The 22,653-nt window shown below is 36.8% G+C and overlaps 1 protein-coding gene and 1 pseudogene across 3 annotated transcripts in view; one reads left to right on the forward strand and one right to left on the reverse strand.

Moving 5' to 3' along the window:
• Positions 1 to 22,653, reverse strand: part of SNX13 (sorting nexin 13) — a 143,480-nt gene that overhangs the window by 64,063 nt on the left and 56,764 nt on the right. For all 3 annotated transcript variants that reach the window (XM_055589929.1, XM_055589931.1, XM_055589930.1), the window contains 3 exons: positions 7,880 to 8,001; positions 7,662 to 7,763; positions 6,040 to 6,128 (listed from right to left, as the gene is read on the reverse strand). In XM_055589929.1, the coding sequence (XP_055445904.1) occupies positions 6,040 to 6,128; positions 7,662 to 7,763; positions 7,880 to 8,001 (313 nt within the window). The remainder of the gene's footprint in view (positions 1 to 6,039; positions 6,129 to 7,661; positions 7,764 to 7,879; positions 8,002 to 22,653) is intronic.
• Positions 20,826 to 21,538, forward strand: LOC129658995 (phosphoglycerate mutase 1-like; annotated as a pseudogene).

A 22,653-nucleotide genomic window follows, 5' to 3' on the forward strand; every position in this document is an offset into this window, starting at 1 on the left:
GAATCCCATGGAAAGAGGAGCCTGGCGGGCTACAGTCCATGGTGTCGCAAAGAGTAGGACATGACTGAGTGACTTCACTTTCACTTTCAAACTTAGACAATAGTCTACCTATTTAATCTTCAGTCCTCTATTCCTGTGATATCTAGATTTATGAAACAGCATTTCTTATGAATACTAGAAAGGCTAAATAGCCACAAGTTTAACAGGATGTTTCACTTTTCTAAGTAAAGGACCAATTTATTTATTCCTTTCCAGATTTCTAATTTATCTGTGCCGTTTTCTGGTATAAGTTCACAGAAGAGAGCCTTCACTTTGCTTTCCTTTAGAGAAATATTTTATGTAAATTCTATTTCTATAAGTTTTACAAGTCTTTGACAACTTTTACCCCATGATCAATTAATATTTCTAAAAGGCACTAATGGAGGCTCCAAAAACTTTTTGAAATGTCTTTTAAGACATCTTCCAGTCTCAAATTAGAAAATTGCTTATTCTGGATTAGCTTTAATCTCTAACTTTTTAAAAATTATATTTATTTATGTAATTTCTTCCCTCAAATTATGTATCTGAACACACATGCTCAAATTTTTAAATGTATTCTGAAATGATAAAATTCACAAACAAAAATGTGCTTTATTGAAAGTTTATTTTCAAAGGAGTAAAAAACATATGGGTAACCTTTTTGAATAAGTTTACTGCTTCATATTAGTTAAGGCAAACAGTTGTTATGTCTCTCTGAAAACTACTTTGATCTCCTAATTTGCCTCATGAAGGAGTTTGGTTAGTCATGTATATGTGTGTGTGTCTGTGTGTTTAGTTGCTCAGTCATGTATGACTCTGCAACCTCATGGCTATATAGCCCACCAGGCTCCTCTGTCCATGGGATTCACCAAGCAAGAATACTGGAGTGGGTAGCCATGTCCTTCTCCAGGGGATCTTCCCAACCCAGGGATCAAAACCAGGTCTCCTGCATTGCAGGCAGATTCTTAATCATCTGAACCACCAGGGAAGCCCTTGGTTAGTCATACAACTCAATAATTCCTATACAGTTTTAGTGAGAGCAAAATATTGCAAATACTATAAATTATGTGGCAATTTTCATACACTTTAACACAAGCATAAGCTGTCAAATATGAAGATTTAAAAGTTACAGAGTCACTGAGGCCATGAATCTTTGTCCATAAAACATGGTAATGGGAGACAGCAGAGGCAATTAAATAGCAATATCTCAGTCAAATGCTGTGATTTGTACAACTCATACAAAGGATTCATATAAAGGAAAGAACTAAGAATCTGAACAAAGTGCCTTTTGGGAAAACCTAGATTTAATTATCAACAAAGGAAAGTGATAAAGAACCATCAAGTTAAGAGAAAAACAAACTGACCACAGAGCTCTACAATTACACTCACTCAATTAGACACAAGCAAAAAGAAATGAAATATTGGCCTAAAAGATCAATCTATAGCAAAACGTATTTGCTCTTTCTTTAAACAACCCTACTTATTTTAAACATATTTTAAACCCATGTAACAAGACTGATCGTCATTCCTGTCTCCTAAAAGTCAGTTTAATCTTAAAAGAGTAGCAGTAGCATGTGCCCCATAGCCAGCAAGAAGGTCAAATAGGTTTCCTCTTAGATCATGAACTCCTTATCATCAAATTCAGATTTAAATTGAAGAAAGTAGGGAAAACCACTAGACCATTCAGCTATGACCTAAAGTGACAAAAAGATTCGAGGGATTAGATCTGATAGAGTGTCTGAAGAAATATGGACGGAGATTCAAGACACTGTATAGGAGACAGGGATCAAGACTATCCCCAAGAAGAAGAAATGTAAAAAAGCAAAATGGCTGTCTGAAGAGGCCTTACAAGTAGCTGTGAAAAGAAGAGAAGTGAAAAGCAAAGGAGAAAAGGAAAGACATATCCATCTGAATGCAGATTTCCAAAGAATAGCAAGGAGAGATAAGACAGCCTTCCTCAGTGATCAGTGCAAAGAAATAAGAGGAAAACAGAATGGGAAAGACTAGAGTTCTCTTCATGGAGAAGGCAATGGCGCCCCACTCCACTACTCTTGCCTGGAAAATCCCATGGATGGAGGAGCCTGGTGGGCTGCAGTTCATGGGGTTGCGAAGAGTCGGACACGACTGAGTGACTTCACTTTCACTTTTCACTTTCATGCACTGGAGAAGGAAATGGCAACCCACTCCAGTGCTCTTGCCTGGAGAATCCCAGGGGCAGGGGAGCCTGGTGGGCTGACGTCTACGGGGTCGCCCAGAGTTGGACACAACTGAAGTGACTTAGCAGTCGCAGCAGCAGAATTCTCTTCAAGAAAATTAGAGATACCAAGGGAACATTTCATGTAAAGATGGGCACAATAAAGGACAGAAATGGTATGGACCTAACAGAAGCAGAAGATACTAAGAAGAGGTGCCAAGAATACACTGAAGAACTGTACAAAAAAGATCTTCATGACCCAGATAATCACAATGGTGTGATCACTCACCTAGAGTCAGACATCCTGGAATGCAAACTCAAGTGGGCCTTAGGAAGCATCACTACCAACAACACTAGTGGAGGTGATGGAATTCCAGTTGAGCTATTTCAAATCTAAAAAATGATGCTGTGAAAGTGCTGAACTCAATATGCCAGAAAATTTGGAAAACTCAGCAGTGGCCACAGGACTGGAAAAGGTCAGTTTTCATTCCAATCTCAAAGAAAGGCAATGACAAAGAATGCTGAAACTAACGTACAATGGCACTAATCTTACATGCTAGTCAAGTAATGCTCAAAATTCTCCAAGCCAGGCTTCAACAGTATGTGAACCATGAACTTCCAGATGTTCAGGCTGGATTTAGAAAAGGCAGAGGAATCAGAGATCAAATTGGCAACATCCGTTGGACCATCGATAAAGCAAGCGAGTTCCAGAAAAACATCTATTTCTGCTTTATTGACTATGCCAAAGCCTGGATCATGACAAACTGTCGAAAATTCTTAAAGATGGGAATACCAGACCACCTGATCTGCCTCTTGAGAAACCTGTATGCAGGTCAGGAAGCAACAGTTAGAACTGGACATGGAACAAGAGACTGGTTCCAAATCAGGAAAGGAGCACATCAAGGCTGTATTCTGTCACCCTGCTTATTTAACTTATATGCAGAGTACACCATGAGAAACACTGGGCTGGATGAAGCACAAGCTGGAATCAAGACTGCTGGAAGAAATATCCATAACCTCAGATATGCAGATGACACCAGCCTTATGGCAGAAAGTGAAGAACTAAAGAGCCTCTTGATGAAAGTGAAAGAGGAGAGTGAAAAAGTTGGCTTAAAACTCAACATTTAGAAAACTAAGATCGGGGCATCTGGTCTCATCACTTCATGGCAAACAGATGGGGAAACAGTGTCAGACTTTATTTTTTTGGGCTCCAAAATCACTGCAGATGGTGATTGCAGCCATGAAATTAAAAGATGCTTACTCCTTGAAAGAAAAGTTATGACCAACGTAGACAGCATATTAAAAAGCAGAGACATTACTTTGCCAACAAAGGTCCATCTAGTCAAAACTATGGTTTTTCCAGTAGTCATGTATGGATGTGAGAGTTGGACTATAAAGAAAGCTGAGAGCCAAAGAATTGATGCTTTTGAACTGTGGTGTTGGAAGACTCTTGAGAGCTCCTTGGACTACAAGGAGATCAAACCAGTCCATCCTAAAGGAAATCAGTCCTGAATATTCATTGGAAGGACAGATCCTGAAGCTGAAACTCCAGTCTTTTGGCCACCTGATGCGAACAACTGACTCACTGGAAAAGACCATGATGCTAGGAAAGATTGAAAGAGAAGGAGAAGGGGACAACAGAGGATAAGATGGCTGGATGGCATCAACAACTCAATGGACAATAGTCTGAGTAAACCCCAGGAGTTGGTGATGGACAGGGAGGCCTGGCATGCTGCAGTCCATGGGGTCGCAAAGAGTCACACACGACTGAACGACTCAACTAAACTGAACTGTGCATTAAAATTGATTATCTGATTGGTATATGCTATATGGCAGGCACTGTGAAAACCAGTAAGTACACAGTGATACAGAATACAGAAATGAAGAAATGGCCCCTGTCCTCTAGGGCTTGGGATTCTGTTAGGGGAAAGAGGCATCGAGCATGTTAATCCAACAATCAAACTTTCATGTTAAAATATGGTAAATTTAAGGAGGAATACAGTACCTACCTACACTGATAGGGAATTATGAGGGGGCTTTTAGAGAAGGAAGTATTTCTGAGGAAGTGAGATATGAGGGACAAATACAATTTAGCCAAGAGTATAATGCAAATCATTATAAGCAGATGAAAAAAAGCGTACGAGATAATCCTATAGTGGAGAGAAATGGCACTTTGGAAAAGCCTGTGTGGCTGGAATACAGTGATGGCATGGAATGAAGGCCAGAGAGGTTAAACAACGCCATATCACCCATAGTCTTATTGTAAGCCTTTTAAAAGGACTTAAGACTTAAAACATTTGCTGGGTGGTCATTACGGGAATGCAGAAAAGACTTATAAAAGGTACACAGGATTTGGAGGCAAGAATAAGACTTCCATCTTGTGCATGCAAAGTTTAAAAGGGCTGTGCATCAGTGAAATAGTGATTTTAGTAGGCAGCTGGTGGACAGTTTAGAAGGGAAAGATATAGATTTGAAAGTTACTAGCATTTGGATGGTATTTAAAGTCACAGGGATGGATGAGCAAGAAAGCACAGAATTGCACAACTTGTGTATTTAAAAGTTAAGCAGAGTATCAGACAGGCAAAGACTGCTCCAAATAATCAGCATGAATGAATATGATGACTGATTAGCAGTATCTTCCTTCAGTGGTAGATGTGAATCTAGACATAGATATGCCAGATGTTGATAATGACCAGCCCAAGTCTTCAATGTATATAATCTATCAGACTCTTCCCATCAAAATCAAGCATTTTCTATTCATTTCACAGCATCATTACCCTACCTGAAAATGCACTGAATTCAAGTTAGAGAGCTATTAGGATACTGCTAAATTGATAATGCTTAAATAATAATAAGCAAAAAAGCACAGTTAGGAACTGGTGTATCTGTTTTGCAGAATGGCAGACTAAAAAGATCATAAACTTTCATTTTCAGTATAATCAGAAACTTTTAATTTTACCCATTGAGCCACGGTAAGGACTAACGTAGCTAGCATTTCTCGGTCATAACCAGTAACCAAAGTCAAAATGTTATTCCTTTACATTTGTACACAGAATTTTATCCCAAAGGATTATACCCAGGGAATAAATGAGTCCAAAATTATTGTTTTCATCTGACATTTATTTTTCAGCACCAAGAAGTAGAATCTTAGCTGCCCAGGGTTTTTTTTTGAAAGTTTCTATCCAGAAGTGTTATTTTAATTAGCCTACTTTAGATAAATTTATAGGATTCATTGGAAGGACTGATGCTGAAGCTCCAATACTTTGGCCACCTGATGTGAAGAGCTGACTCATTAGAAAAGACCCAGATGCTGAGAAAGATTGAAGGCAGGAGAGGAGAAGGGGATGACAGAGGACGAGATGACTGGATAGCATCACAGACTCAATGGACATGAGTTTGAGCAAGCTCAGAGAGATGGTGAAGGACAGGGAAGCCTGGCGTGCTGCAGTCCATGGGGTAGCAAAAGTCGGACACGACTAAGCGACTGAACAACAATGTTAAAGAAAATTTAAAACATAATCTAACTCTAACTCAAGCAGTTCTGTCCAGGAACCTCTGGGGTGTAAGGGAAAGGGAAGCAAACAGTGGTATTTTCAGAATGGAGCATGATAGTTAATGGAATGTGCTTGTGTATTCTGTGTTCCAAAATTCCTTAGTTTTAATATTTAAAATTTAATAAATATTGATAGACAAAGCCCACATAAACAGAAGCTATTTGGGGTCCTTAATAATTTTTAAGTGTGTAACAGGGTCCTGGGACCAAAAATTTGGTAATTACTACTCTAAGTTTCTTTATTGCCATGTATTTGGTATGTGTTTAAGCTTACCCTGACAAAGTATCGCATGATCTTGTTCTGGAAATCTCCAGGAGGTAGCAATAAATATAATAAGACCTCACACAAATCCCTTAGGAATCCTAGAAATAAAAAAAAAGGAGCTATAATAACAGAAAATACAAAATCTCCACCTACTCTTGATATAAAACACAAATAAAGTGGCAGGATTAAGCAGTTTGCTGATTATACAAGCTTATTATCTTAGTAATTAATCAGTATTCAATAAAAATCTTTGTTATTCTCCAAATAGCAAATATTCATTAATCAAAGTAATATACACTTTTTTACTTTGCCCAGTTCTACCCTACATCTATGAGATGGCTGGATGGCATCACCGACTTGATGGACATGAGTTTGAGTAAACTCCGGGAGCTGGTGATGGACAGGGAGGCCTGGCATGCTGCGATTCATGGGGTCGCAAAGAGTCGGACATGACTGAGCAACTGAACTGAACTGAACCCTACATCTTGAGTTGTTGAGAAACTTCAATTACAAAAGTGTTTTTCCCCCAAAGTTTTAGTTGCACCAAGTATTCTACTCTTCTACCACACATCTCTACATACTTAAGTTATCTGCACATTTAAAAATATACTTATAATTCTTTTTCAAGAAAGAACCTCCACTAACTTGGCAGGTAATAAGAAAAAGAACATGCTCTTCTATTTTACTGATTGAAGAGGGCTTGATTTACATAAAAGAACTATACATCATTCTAACTATTTCTTACATTTAGTTATTTCATATTAATGCTAATGAAGTAGCAATTAAAAACTGAATTGCATAATAAATATAAAAAGGAAAGAAGAAAAAAGGAAAAGAACAGAAAAGAAAGCAAAGAAATAGAAGAGCTGAGCACATTTTAAAAATCTAAGAAAACAATTTCCACAACTAGCAATGCTTTTCTGACTTGTTCATATGCTGACACTTCCTGGGAAGGTAATTATATAACTGATAATCAAAACCTGATAATCAAAACAATATGCCCAGTAGCACAGACCCAGTCACTGTAAAACTAGGAAAAGACAACATCCTCAGCTAAAATTTATCTGGTCTAACCTCTCAAAAAGAAAAGTCAATTCAACTCTATAAATTTCATTTGAAACATCATCATCATTCCCTTAGAAAATATTTACAATAATAAGTGTATTCCTGAATTAGAAATAATAAACTCAAGGTGAAGATAAAATTACTACAGATCAAAAAAAGTAAATTCATAAGGATAAAATGTTTGTGCTTGCTATATTTTAAAAGACAACAAAGGAAGTTCTCTTTAATTGAAAAGGCTCTCTTTAAAGAAAAAAGAATCTGGAAATTTACTTCTAAGAGTTAAAAGATAAAATAAGCAGAAGTGTTTTTACTAAGCTTCCTGTCCTGTAAGAATAACTTCACTCTTAGATTTTACCCTGCTGCTGCTGCTAAGTTGCTTCAGTCGTGTCCGACTCTGTGCGACCCCATAGACGGCAGCTCACCAGGCTCCCCCGTCCCTAGGATTCTCCAGGCAAGAACACTGGAGTGGGTAGATTTTACCCTGGTATTTGTTAAATGGTTCTGCTAACTTGCCTCTACTAATGTGAACAGTTAATATGCTCAAAAAGTTAAATTAAAAAGAAAACCTTCTTCATCTTTGGGAGAAGTGCACACTAGGTCACGGCAAACGTCCTTTTCCATTTCAACTTCAACTTCAAAGAAGGTATCTACAAGATCTTCTGCTGTACCTGGACAGAAAAGGAACAATTCAAGATTAGAGAATAATAAAGAAAAACAGATTTTAAAAAATAATAATAAAATAAAATAAAATTCTAATTTTCAAATGAGATAAAGATATTATTACCTTTCACTTGATCATCTTTCTCTGTTATCTTTTGTTGGGCCTTTCTGAATACTCGTAGGTGTGTGCCAAAATCATCTACAAGGCGTGTAGTAAAATAAGGTTGCCAGTCTATTTCTTTAGACCTTATAACAAACACATTACATAAAAGGATGACTTTTTAAATCAAAAATAAATTTATTCAATGACTATTGAAAAACAACATGATCATCACAGACTGAATTTTTTATACTTTGTCCATTTAATTAGTATTACATCTCAGCATTCCTCTTCAAAAGACCCATAGTTTATCAAATCTATTTAAACTCTTGAACAGTATTCTTTGAAGTATTTTATGTGTCGAAGCTTAAAAGTACTAAGTGCTTAAAATTAAAAAAAGGAAAGACAACAGGCAATTTCTCATCCCAGACATAACAACACATTAAGAACTTAGAATGCTTTTGCTTGTTTTTAAAAGAGCACTTGGGATTTTTGATTCTTTCTGAACCCTTTCTGAATTCTCCACATTCTTCCATTTAGTTACACAGTCCAAGTTTTGAACCAAATACCTTTGGTGTGAGCCTGATTGGTTTCTGTTTGCATATATAAACACTTAAAAACTCAACTATTCAAAATAGCTATAGTCACTTGGAAATGGTTTAAAGAATAATGTATAAAATACCACATGTACCCATGAAAAAGGTGGTAACTAATTTTATTAAGCTACCTAGTACTCTTATAAAAGAAGACTTCAACAAACACTGCTAATTTAGCACACCAGTGAAACATAACAAATACAATAGATAAATACAAAACAGATTACACATCTCTTTTGATTAAGTGATATTTTTAAACAAGCATTTTTTTCAATGCTGTTTTCCTTATATTAACACTAAAATTAATTCATCCCTTTAGGAACATACCAAATAGAAGACAAAGAGTTATTCATAAAGATGCTGAGCAATAAAGGAGAGGAAAAAAAAAAGTATATCATAAGTCATCATGCTAATTCACCATACATAAAAAAGCAAGTGAGTAAGTTAATTTGATTACTGTTTTTGGAGAAAAACCTTATAAATGTGATAACAGCACTGAGGAGTATCACAGATGGCTGTTTTCAAATAAAAACAAATTATTGACATTAATATACTTTTTAATGTGCAATTATAATCTATTATACACATGGAAAGTAAATTATAAGTACATGAAATACAAGTCAACTTAATAAAAATAAAGGTAACCTGAGTCTTCAGATTTGTAGAGGGGTTATCATTAGACTATATGAGCCATGTATATTAAATACTTAGAGGTCTCTAGAATCTTTGTTTCTTATTTTAAAGAGAAAAGCACTATCTGTGTAAGCATCTTTCAAAAATCCTTACATGAATATCTGTACAAAATCATCCAAACTTGAAAATTTGTATAAGAACAAAATTTACATGGTATAGACCATAAATTCATTTAATCCATAAAAGGTTCATTCTAACAAATTTAGAAGCAGAATCTTTCAAATTGTATGTGCTCTGTTTCATGTATAGGGCTGTTATAGAATTTACTGAAATTCAAACAAAATAAATTCATTAATTTTAGAAGGCATTCTAAAACCTATCTCAATACATCTTAGAAGATGTAAATGAGACATCTGCAGAAGATATAAAAGGATGTAAAAGTAATATTTAACATGACTGGAAGTTAATCAGTAATGCAAATATAAAAAATTATTTTAATTATTAAACACAGATTTCTACTTTCAATATATAAATACATTGAGGTGAGGAAAACAGGAAGCAGAATATTTCATATTCCCTGTCCAAGGTAATTATTTTCCCTCTGCTTGACTCATTTTCACTGAATACATACAAATTTAATGTAAATCTCAATTCAAAGGAACTATTCTAGGTAAGGAAGATAGGAACAACAGTAATACATGACTGCCCACTTATAAATTAGGAAAATATCTATTAATAATTTCTAGTAGTATTTACCTTATAATTTGAAAACATTTTGTTGACAGTGAAGTACTTCCTAAAATTACGGTATATGACTAATATATAATAAGTGCAATGTAAATATAAATTTAAAAATCATTCAATTTATGTAATAGCCACATTTCCTTCTATTGATCTACAAATAGCTTTCTATTTGAGTTCTTAATACTATTATTCTTAAATCATAACTGCAGTCAAGGCTCTTTTTCACTTTGTTTAAAATATTTCCCCACATGTCTTCTAGTAAAAACATCTAGATTATTATACAATGAATCCTATTATCTACACTTTCATTTTATTACTACTTAGAAGCTTTCGTTTCTTGAATTTAAAAATGAGAGCATACTTCCTATATGACCAAGAGAATAAGGAATATATTCAACCCTACCCCCCAAAAATAAAATTTACAGTAGGTTCCTGTAGCTTATATATCTTGATAGAATGACTGCATGAATTACAATGGTTAACTAGGAATGCAAATAAGAAATGAAGTCTCAAAGAACAAAAGCAACAGTCAAACTATAAAGTGAACCTCTCTGAATATATATTAGGCCTTATCTTCACCTCTAATACCAGCATCTTATTCCTGGCCTTTTAATTGGTCTCCCATGTCCTTTCTTGTCTCTCCCTTCATTCTGTTTTCCATAGAGCAGCCAGAGTGATCTTTTTAAAAATACAAATATGATAATACGAAACAAAAGCTTTAAAAATACTTTAATGACTCCCTGATCATGCATATCTGGGTCCCTGCTTACTTCCTCATCGTGTGTTTCGCTCTCTTCCTTCCTCTTTGGTTCTGTTCTTATCTCAGTGCCTCTGGACAGACTATTTCTTCTGCCAAGTTTGCTCACCCTGTCTACTCCCTACAAATTTACTGTCTCTCCTCCACATTCCCCTGACAATTCCCATGTATACTTTCGAGTTTATCTAAAATGTTGGCTCCACACACAGCACCCTGCATTGACCCTCACCCTCTGCCGTACTGCTTCACACTAGGTCTGGAGATCTCTGGTTACAGTGCTTAGTTCTATAGCACTTAGAATCTGCAGTTAAATAATTCAATTGCTGAGATAAGTCAGGGATTTCATCTGTTTTATTCCACTGTGTTTGTTTTATTCACAGTGTTGTTCCCAGTGGCTAAATAATATGTTAAACACTGGAGGCACTCAATACATACTGATTTATTGATTTCTCTTTCAGGGTCAGAGCACTGTTAACAGGTGCCTGGAGAATGGCCACATGAACCACCTAGAACAGCTTCTTCCTTACTCCTTAAGTTCTGAAATGGGACACACATTGATTGAGAAGCTCTTTTTGCCTCTCTATAACCTAAAGCTGCTGCTGCTAAGTCGCTTCAGTCGTGTACGACTCTGTGCGACCCTGTAGACGGCAGCCTATCAGGCTCCTCCATCCTTGGGATTCTCCAGGCAAGAATGCTGGAGTGGGTTGCCATTTCCTTCTCCAACGCATGAAAGTGAAAAGTGAAAGTGAAGTCACTCAGTTGTGTCCGACTCTTAGCGACCCCATGGACTGAAGCCTATCAGGCTCCTCCATCCATGGGAGTTTCCAAGCAAGAGTACAGGAGTGGGGTGCCATCGCCTTCTCCAAAACCTAAAGCTACTTAATGTTAAAGCCTAAAAAAGGCACTGAATGTCCCAAATATGGGGCTGAGACTGAGATTACACAAATTGCTTCACTGGTTCCATCTATTCTAAGCAGTATACAGCTTACCATAAGGAATACAAAACACACATCACAATCAATTAAAGACTTCTGTAAAGAGGCCTGGACTGGCATACATGCCTTTGATTCAAGTAAAAGATACACCATTTCATTAGTTGTGAAATTCAGCAAGTCATATCACATCCCACGGTTTTTCTCTAGGGACACTTACAGCTTTAAGAATCTATGATTAACCAAATACAACATACACATACGCAGGCACACAGGAACACAATACATGGAAAAGTGATAATGAGTAAATAAAATATTTGATCAAAAGAGGGAATCATGAATGTATGTCATTTTAACTTCAATCATATAAATCATTCAATATAAGACCAAGACAAGACATTTTGATTAACGTTTTGCTAAGTGTTATTAATGTAGCCTTTGTCTTGAATAAATCATTCTCACACTGAAGAAGTTATGGTTTCCAGTTTTCTTTTAAATGACATAACAACTAAGGACATTTGTAAACAAATCTGAACGCAGAGTAAGGGTCTTTCAAGGCTCTTCACCAGTATTTTGTAGTTGTCTTTTGCACACCTAATTCAATTGCAATCTATTTAGCAACTTGCTCTGAGTAAATTCCAAAGCAAGTGACCTCATTTTCACAGGAACTACCCTGTCATACTCATATTTCTTCAAAATAGGTAGGGGCAAATTAAATTATATGATTATAATAAAAAGTATAACCAGGGTACACAGGTTCAGAAACAAATACAACTTCCTTTTTTAACACACTCAATTGTCTTGCTCCTCTAAAGTATCCCTGTTCAGCTCACACCACAGACCTATTATATGAAATTTTCTTTGCCCAAGAATCTATTAATACAAGTGACTTTTGATAAGTTTAAATCTCAAAAAGTGGGAACAGAAATGGGCAGAAGTACAAGAAAGTAGTCTATTAGCCTAGCTTTAATGCTACGGGCATGAGTCAGTATGTCGTACAAAGGGAATGGACTGGCTAACTAAGGAGAATTTCTACTACAGTAGTACAGAACTCGTACCATTCCAAAAAGAGTCACACATAGAAATAAGCAGAAGTTAAGTGCTATGTCATAAGTCAAAAAAGATGAATTAAAAAAATCTTGATGAATGAGTACTATGATTGATGAATGAGTACCATTTAACAGGGAAAGTAAGGATATAGGAACAAGCAAAAGAAGGGAATGAGCATAATCAACCCATAGTTGATCACGTAGTCATCACGAAGACTTGCCTAACTAAAGAAGTGGGTGACTACTGGGCAGTAGAGGCAATCTTCACACACTTGGCAGAACACTGTCCTGGAAAAAGTCCTTTATATCAAAATGAAAACAGTCAAAACTGATCTTCCCACAGAAACAATCCTATGATTAATGTTTCATTCCTTAGGCTGTATTATTTTTTCACAGGAATGATTACTAAGATATTATTTTAAAACATTAAGAATGACACAGTATACTGCATAGTATATACACTGTATAGTATTCGTGTTTGTATATGTGTGAATGTATATCAAAAGTCATACACACTTATCACATATAAAGGCTTTTTAAATGTATATTAATCAGTAAGGGCAATATAATAACCAACTGCATAAAATACAATAATATGTATTAATCTCCTAAATGAGGTCTTTTACCTTCTAAAGAAGAAATATCAGACATTTTTTTTTTTTAAATCACTAGCAAAATTCCTAGTTTTACTGGGTAGATTCTGACAAGCATCTTTGAAGACATTTTGAGAAGTTCTATTCCACTAGATTTTTTGATCACCTGACTCACAGCCATCTTTTGCCGAAAGTGAGTGACCTATCTGTAAAAGAAAAAAATTCCTTCCTTGAGTCACTGAATCAGACAGTTAACCCCCTCAGAATTCACTATCATAAAGGCTATACTCTTTAAAATACATAAACCTTTCCATGTTTCCATCCTTAAGAGTCCTTGAGGGAGTACTCTGTTAGCATCAAAAGCTTCAGCCTAAAATTGAATTTGAGCAATATTTTAAAAGCAAAGAATTGTAAACTTGCTTCTAAATCCATTTAAAGACTTTCCCTTCTTTCAGTCTCAATTTGCTCATAAATATTTCAAGTTACCATAACCACTTCCCTAGAGCATTTTTGCTTCCCTTTTAAAAACTACTTCAAGAATTTAGTTATAAGGACTGAGTATAAAATAATTAAACTGATTTTTTCACAACATTCCTAAATGTACATTAAACTTATGATCACTCTCTACCATAATCCTCAAAAATACATGGAGAATCACTCTTTCACAGGAGCTAAGTTAGCAACCATGAGGACACAAGTTTCACTACTTTATGGTTATAATTAGTCTGCTCCCTTCCCTCAGCTGCACCTCCTCCCCCTGGGTGCTGCAGCATGCGTGCATGCTAAGTAGCTTCAGTCAAGTCCGACTCTTTGCTATCCTATGGACTGTAGCCCGCCAAGCTCTTCTGTACATGGGATTCGCTTCCCTAGGGGATCTTTCCTGACCTAGGGATCGAATCCATGTCTCTGGCACCTCCTGCATTAGCAGGTGGGCTCTTTACCTCTAGCTCCACCTGGGAAGCCCCATGTGCTGCAGGGGGAGAGCCAAATGAGCACATCTCTCTCCCAACCCCACATGCAGTGACTTTATGCTCACAGCTTAAAATCAACCACGGTGGGAACTTAAAGTAGCAGACTTACAAAACTACAAATTTATTGTTTTTAGTATTCTATAGAGAAGAGCAGTAGTTTGGATAATCAAGTAAAAAACTGTCAAGTTTCATTGATACAAAACTGCTTAACTATAGGGAAAAGATTGGTCTAGTAAATATCTTAGATGTTTGAAGTCTTGCATCCTTTCTGACCATGCAGAAATGTAATAAAAGGTTTAAATATAGTTTATCATCATCCTACTTTAAGATTTACTATCAGTAAAACAGCAGACCAGAGAAGTACTTTAATCCCAAAGTAAATTAAATCTAAAAAAATAACTCTCCAAATGGTATTCAAAATGTGGGGTGTGATAGAGAATGTGAGTGTTTTGAAGAGGAGATATGAGTGAAGGCAAACAGATCAAGGTTAGTAACAACTGTATCAGGCAATCTCAGTATTTCAGAACTGAAAGAGATCTGAAAGAAGTACCACAAACCTTTATAATTACAAGGCCAAAAATGTAAATTATTTATTCCAGATTAGTTACTGAGATACAGGTTTTGTTAAAACAAAAACAGGATTCCTGAGTTTCAGTTCAGTTTATCTGCTACACCTTGAACTACACGAAATCTTCTGACTCATAAAAGTTATAAACAAATTGGTAGAAATGGAGAAAAATCTGGGCCTGCAGTTTTATATAGCCATAGTATGGAAATGGTACTCAGTGAACTACAACTCCACATAAAAAAATCCATCCAGTTCTACATCTTTGGCGCCAATGCTTCAAAGAGGTCAACAATGCAGAAGTTCTAAAGAACTTCAATCTCCAAATATAAAGAAAAAATTAGAAGAACACACATAAAGCACACTCACCTAATTTAGAGGCTGAGTATAAAGAACACAGAGTTGGAAGCCTTAAGCTACATGAAAAAGAAAAAAAAAAACAACCTGGGGCTAAGTGTGCATCTTAAGTATAATGTTAAGTACTAACAATTAAATTCATCTTATTAAGTATTTTAATAAACAAGGTTTTCAGTAAATTTTATCTGATAAATGAAACATTCGTAGACCCAAGAGTGAATTACATTAAATTCTGTAGGAAAAAAATTACCAAGAAGTCATAAATGGAAACTCGGTTAACAATAATCTATTGAGTATTGACTACCCCATTATGTACAAAAACAACTATATTTAAGCACTAATTTCAAGATAACTTCCCAAGGAAGTAAGGATACAATGGCTATCTGTACAAAACATGTCATATATAGCTGAAAAAAGGATTCTTTTATTTATGTGCTCATAGTAATATAAAAAACAGGAAAATAAATTTAGTTGAAAAAAGTCATCCTAGATATATTTTTTTTTAGTGCTGAGCACCAAATGTTCCTGTCTTGGGCTACAAGAATAATGTATGCCTGTTTTGTAAAATGTCATTTCTTTCTTTAGATTTTTATATATCAGCTATAAATTAGCCATACATCCACAATCCAAAGATCACTGTTAATATTTTACTATTTTTTTCTCTGTTTGCTCTGCTCACATATTTACAATTTTTAACACACCTAAAATCCTACAGTGTACAACTGCTTTGTATATGAGTTTTATCCCAATATTTTTCCTATTTCTTGAATAACTTCTTAATATTTTAATGGATGCAAACTCTTTTCCTAAAGAGCCAAACAGGAACGGTTTCAGGCTTTGCAGGCCACGTTACCTCAGTCAGTTCTGCCACTAAAGCACAGAAACAGCCATGGACAAAATGCAAACAAATAAGCACGACTGTCCAATAAAACAATAAAACTGTATTTATAAAACCAGGAAGCAATGCAGTACAGTCAACAATGGCCTAGTTTTAACACAGGGGAAAGCTCTGAAAGGCATTCTCTGTGCAAGATACACAAAAAACTAATTAGCACAAGAAAAGACGCTTAATATCATTAGCCATCAGGGAAAAGTAAATCAAAACCATAATGAAATACCACTTTAGACCAAGGAGAATGACTTTAATCAAAAGCCAGACAATAACAAGTACAGGCAAAGAGGCAGAGAAATTTGAATACTCATACATTGTTGGCAGGAATGAGCAGCTACTTCTTAAAAGTTTGCAGTTCCTCAAAAGATTAAAGAGTTACCATATGACCCAGAAATTTCATTTCAAGGTATACATCGCAGAGAAATGAGAACACCAAGTCTACACAAACATGTACACGAATGCTCATAGTAGCATGCTTTATAAAAACCAAAAAGTAGACACAACCCCAATGGTTACCAACTGATGAATGGATAAACAAAACATGGTGTGTCCATACAATGGAAAATTATTCGGCAATGAAAAGGAGTAACTAGTAATATATGCTACAACAAGGATGAAGATTGAGGGCAGGAGAAGTCGACAACAGAGGATGAGATGGTTGGATGGCATCACTGACTCAGGGGAGATGAGTTTGAGTGAACTCTGGGAGTTGGTGATGGACAGGAAGGCCTGGCGTGCTGGGTCCATGGGGTCGCAAAGAGTTGGACACGACTGAGCGACTGAACTGAACTGAACAACAAGAATGAACCTTGAAAACATTACACTAAGTGAAAGAAGCTAGTCACAAAAGATCATGTATTATATTATTTCATTCAAGTAAAACGTCGATAAAGACAGAAAAAATATATAGTTGACTACCTAGAGGTAGAAGCCTTGTGTGGGATATGGGAAGAGACTGATTAGTGGATATCAGGTTTCTTGGTGGGGTCATTAAAACATTCTTAAATTAACTGTGATAAAGGCTGTACAACTCTGAATACACTGAGAGCCAACAACTTAAAGTGGGTGAACAGTATGGTATAAGAATTATAAAAATATACAATTAACCACTAACCTCTACATACACCCATTCTTGAAGTCCAGTTTTGGGCTCAATCCACATCAGGTTTTGATCAGGTACTCTGGTCCATTCTACCTCTAGATCAAATCCTTTAAATAACACCCAAATAACCACTTTCTCTCCATTTCATGTGTTTTAATATTGTTTCTTCTGCCCTTCCCCCTCAAAAAACAATGAAGCTAAGAAGACAAGAGAATCTGTGTGCATATATTCCCAGGAATGTAAAAAATAACAAAAACAACAAAAAAGAAGTTAACATTCACTGAATACATACTATGTGCCAGATTCCTATGGTGTTTTACATGTTCTTTTCTCTCATATAATTATTATAACAACCCTATGAGAAAATTACCTCATTTTGCTGATGCTGAGATTGAGGCACAGAAAGTTAAATAACTTGCTCAAAGAATCATTTATTGGTTGACAAACACTTTATGAAACACTTCATGCATATGCTCTCATTTGCCCCTCACAACTCAGAGTTTGCGGCAAGTATCAGTGTCACTATTTTACAGATATGTTAGGAAATTTTCTAAGTATACTGTAACTTAATGGTACAGGTAGAATTACAGTACAGATCTCCCAGGGCTTTCTCTCCAATGTCATGCTATCTTATTTGAAGAGAGAATTAAAAATATACAGGTTATCACAGATTCATCCCCTAAAGTTCCAGGTTAATGCCCAGGTTCCACAGAGAACTAAAGAGTTCCCTGGGAAGGTTTCCTTCCCCAAACTGCTACTATAAACAGGTACTAAGGTTAGGATGACGTGTGGCATTACAATGTACTCTCTCATATCTGATGCCATTTAATCTTAACAACAACCTGATAAGCAGATACAGGTTATCACTAGATGCAAAGAAATTATGTTTCTTATCTATTCAAGGTCATGGTGTTTAATCACTAAGTCATGTGCGACATCTTGTGACCCGTGGACTATAGCTCTCCAGGTTCCTCTGTCCATGGGATTTCCCAAACAAGAGTACTAGAATGGGTTGCCTTTCCTTCTCCAGAGGATCTTCCCAACCCAGGGATCAAACCGCCATCTCCCACACTGGCAGGTGGGTCTTTACCACTGTACCACCAGTGCCACACAGCTTAATGGATAACAGACTAAAGCTCAAAACCAGGACTTCAGACTACATACATCCTTTCTCTCCTGTTACAACAAAATTAGCATTTTGTTTGATGCTGATATTCTGTGATTGTTTCCTCAAGGTGCCAAATAAATATGAACACTAGAATTTGGTGGTTCTAAATCTTTCTGGGGTTCACAGGTCATTTTTGAAAATAAAATCTATGGAACCACTCAGAAGGAAAAAAAAAAAGCACAGAAAATTTTGCTTAAATCTTCAAAGCTTCATGGGCCCCTGGTTAAAAACTCGATACAAGACTGAAATTTGAAGGAGAGAAGAGATAACGTACGCTTCGCAGTGCACAGCAGACAAGAGTAAGAATTTAAGAAGTATTCAAGTAATGATTATAAGCACTTAATTTTCTTGATATTCTCATTGGAAATAGTCAAGGAGCCCCTGTGAAAACATGTATTTTAGTATGGCTTTACTAGAAAAAGCCAATGAAAGACAAAAATAAAGTCATTCATTGAGAAGACACAAACATTAACTGAGCTTCACTATATGCTACAGACTTTACATCATATCGTTTTTAGCCTGAAAGCAGTCTCAAAAGTAACATTATCAGCTTTTTATGAATAAGGAAACTAAAGCTCAAGAGAGGCTGATTAATTTGCCCCAAAACTTAAGGCCAACGACCAAGCAAAGACAAAATTCAGATCATAGAAGAAACTTGGTTCTTCCTATAATCACCCAATATTTAGCTTGAAAGCACAGAATGTTAGTAGAGAAGGAAATGGCAACCCACTCCAGTATCCTGCCCTGGAGAATCCCATGGACAGAGGCGCCTGTCCATGGGGTTGCAAAAGAGTTGGATATGACTGAGCAATTGAACAATAATAGAATGCTAGAGAAAGGGGAAAAAAAAACTGTAACAGGAAGTTTAAAGAAAAGGTAGTTAGAAGATCAAAGAACAGGCAAAGCACTGCAGTGATATGACAGAAAGGTGGGGGAAACTAAGATGATAACCTAGATCACAATATATCTGGTAGGGACTGGGGGACAGAATAGTGACTATTAAGAATGATTCTTCCTCTGCCCCCAACTCAACAGATAATCTTGGACTAACTGCTTAATCTTTCTGGAATTTAGCTTCCTCATCTGTGACATTATGGGTGAAGGGTGATATAAAAACTTAAAATTTCTAAAATTCTTCACAATTTTTAAAACATTTCACATGAACTATTTCCATTACATTATACCGACCAGGGATTTTTGCTTCATTCACTGCCAAATCTGCAGCATCTGGCCGAGGCAAAGTAGACACAAAATATGAGTTAAAAGAACACATGAATTTGCTCCAGACCAAAACCCTGTGAGGAATACAGTACAGGGCAGGTATTTATGACACTTATTTCACACATGAGAAAAACCAAAATCCAAAAAATTTAGAATACTTGCTCACAGTCCCATAGCTAAATGAGAGAAGAGGATACAAACTCACTCAAGTCTTCCAATTACTAGTTCAAAGTTCTTTCTAGGTCTAAAATTTTTTATATTTTAATATAATCTTAAGCAGGCAAACAAAAGAATAATGAACTCTTCTTACTCCCATCTTTGCAGAGAGGGGGGGAAAAGTCATTAGAAAGGTGTTACTATAAAAAGCAGTGACCAACGGATTCAGAATACTGATCCTAGACAATACCCAACATGCAATAATGTTACATATATGAACTAAAGGACATAAAATCCAATTTCTGACTTCTTTGATTATATGTTAGTATATTTTCTATATTCCACAGTGCATCTACACTCATAATTATGGTTGGCTACTTTCCAAATGTTTGCTGTTAATCATAAAAGAGAAGGGGCTTCAATCTATCTAAGTAAGGTTAAAATTCAAACTATGAAACCTACTGCAGCCTGCCTCAGTGACCGGAGGCTGAGGAATTCATCTCCCACTCCAAACCTTAAGATCAACTGAATTAAGAAGAAAAGTCTTGACAGGGCAGCATGAGCTGGAAATATCTATTCAGACAGAAACAGAAACAAAGTAAGAACCCTAGGGCAAAGCTCTACTCTCCAAGACTCTCAGAAGTACAAAAGTGCATTTCAAGAACCTAAATGGGGAAGAAGAGGGGCTGGCTAGAGAATAACACCTTCAGATTTGAGAACCTACTTGTGACACAGCAATGTAGCCTCCTGCCTTGAGGCCATAGGCTTGTAGGAAAATCACTGCATGTACTGGGTAGAAAAATCTTCTATTAAAAAAAAAAAAAAAAAGAAGATAGCAAATTTACCCAAATATAAAATCCTTTCTTTAAAATATAATTTCTGCACATGAAATGGCCCCTCTAAAAATCAAGTAGTTTAAATACAAGGATACAGACCAAAATATTTAGGCAGTATATAAGGGGGTGTTTGTAAAGTGAGAATTTTAGTATATCTCAGAAAAGTTTCTTAGAGGAAATCTCATTAAAATATACTACTCTTCTGAAAGTAAATAAATAAACTGAATATTCTCCACCGACTGCTCCTTTGAGCTCTTCTAAGAGGACTCCATTAGGTATGTGCCTAAGATAAGTGGGCAGTTACACTGAGCTCTTCTCACAGCACTTGAATAAAGCAGACTATCTGGGGTGATTTTGGAACCTCAGTGAGCCCCAATCTATCCCCCAGAACCACCACCATGGATGGCTACAGGTTGGTGCTGATCCCACACAGGAAGAGTACATGGACCTGGAGGACGGCTTCACTGGTTGGTGAGAAGCCAACATGAGCACAGTGGGCGTCAGGAGGTGAAGCACAACATGCAGGTGCTACAGGATACTGGTTAGGAGTCTAACATCTGCTTTACCAGGTGCAGAAGCAAGCAATTGGGACTCTCTGGACTACACCAGATGCCACTGATCAGCTGTGGCTGCCAGTAGTGCAGACTTAGCCTCAATAAGGCAGATGTTGCTGCCAATCAGGATGAAGCCCAGGTAAAGATCTGGAGATGCTGTGATGTTCTACCATCTCCAGTGAAGCCTGACCATCCCTTCAACAGCAACACCAGTAAGACTGCAGGCATGCAGACCTCAATAACCATCAGCTACCCTCCTGTGAAAGTCTGAAGGGCACTACTGCTAGAGTTCTGCCCCTTTGGAATGAAAAAATAGTTCCCCATATGGAGGAGGGGGAGAGGGTACTGAATACATCCCTTAGCATCAGGCTTCAGGGCATCGTCAGCCCTCTGGAGGGGCTCTCTGAAGAGGCTATTGTGGAGTTGCACCTGCCTCCTGGTATTCCCACTGAACAAGAACTTGCAGCCCATCAAGCCCATGCAATTCCCTGGGAAATGAAGAGCCCATGTGTGGCGTCATGGAGGCTGTGGCTGCCCAGGGCAAGCCCATTAAGTGAAGCCAAGCAAGGACACCTTGCTTCCCCCAAGACATGAGCCCTGCCACACCATTCCTCTGCACCTCTTCCCTGCAAGTCTGTGGGCATCTTAAGTTGTATCTCCAGATTGGGATCAGCAGCTCCCAATTTTGCTCTAGCCATTTTGTCTCTTGCTCCCACTCACTTCATACAATCTAGTCAGAACAGCACCTATGGGGCATGGGTTCTCAGTGCAAGCCAAGGAAAGACTTATTCAAGAGGGTAGAAATGCAGTAACTCTGGGATTTTTTTTGCTAATGCTTTGTTTATTACTTAAGCCCTGCTTGAGTAGGAGACTTGCAGGAACCATGCTAAGGTGTGACCAATAAGGAGGAACAAGCTAGCTTATTTGTGTTGCCAGCAGCTACTCCTATACTATTCTGTGGCCAGGTAACTGTCAAAGATACTCTACTTATTCCAATAGAAGACAAATGGAAATTGCATGGGGCTCAAACAAATATTTCCTCTGTTACTCCAGAGGAAATGACTCTAGAAGATTGGGATCCATCCTGTTTATATGTTTACATTTACTTTTACCACACACACAGACATACAAATATATATAGATATATATGCACACCACACACACTGCATCTATATTTGCACATATTTATATATTTCATATATTTATATAAATATTAATATTAAAAATGCCAACAATAACAAAAACCTTCTGAAGTTTCTAGTGGTCAGTTGGCATCAGAATACAAACCATTCCTTACACCAATCTGAGACAAGCTCCTTAATGTCTAAGGTACAGGACCTGATCCTGCCTTATGTTTCAGAATCCCTCGCCTGCCTTACTGTTTTATGACAGTGAAACACCTCCTAATCATGTCCAAGAATGTCTTTCACTGCCAGATTTCTGAGTCATGTTCTGACTGTCTGGCCCTGCCACCTTGGTTCAATATTTACTTTGAGTTTAACTGTACTAAATCTTATTTCCAGAACAATAAAATAAAAGAATTATATTGCAATTATATATAAAAAAAAGAGTATCTGGGTAAGAGGGGAAAAAGTATTATCAATATGTGGGATGAAAGACTCTGAACTGTCACATGACTGGACAACTGGGTCCTGAGGAAGAAACTGACACA

Source organism: Bubalus kerabau, chromosome 8 (assembly GCF_029407905.1).
Source record: "Bubalus kerabau isolate K-KA32 ecotype Philippines breed swamp buffalo chromosome 8, PCC_UOA_SB_1v2, whole genome shotgun sequence".
In the NCBI taxonomy this organism is placed as follows: Eukaryota; Metazoa; Chordata; class Mammalia; order Artiodactyla; family Bovidae; genus Bubalus; species Bubalus kerabau.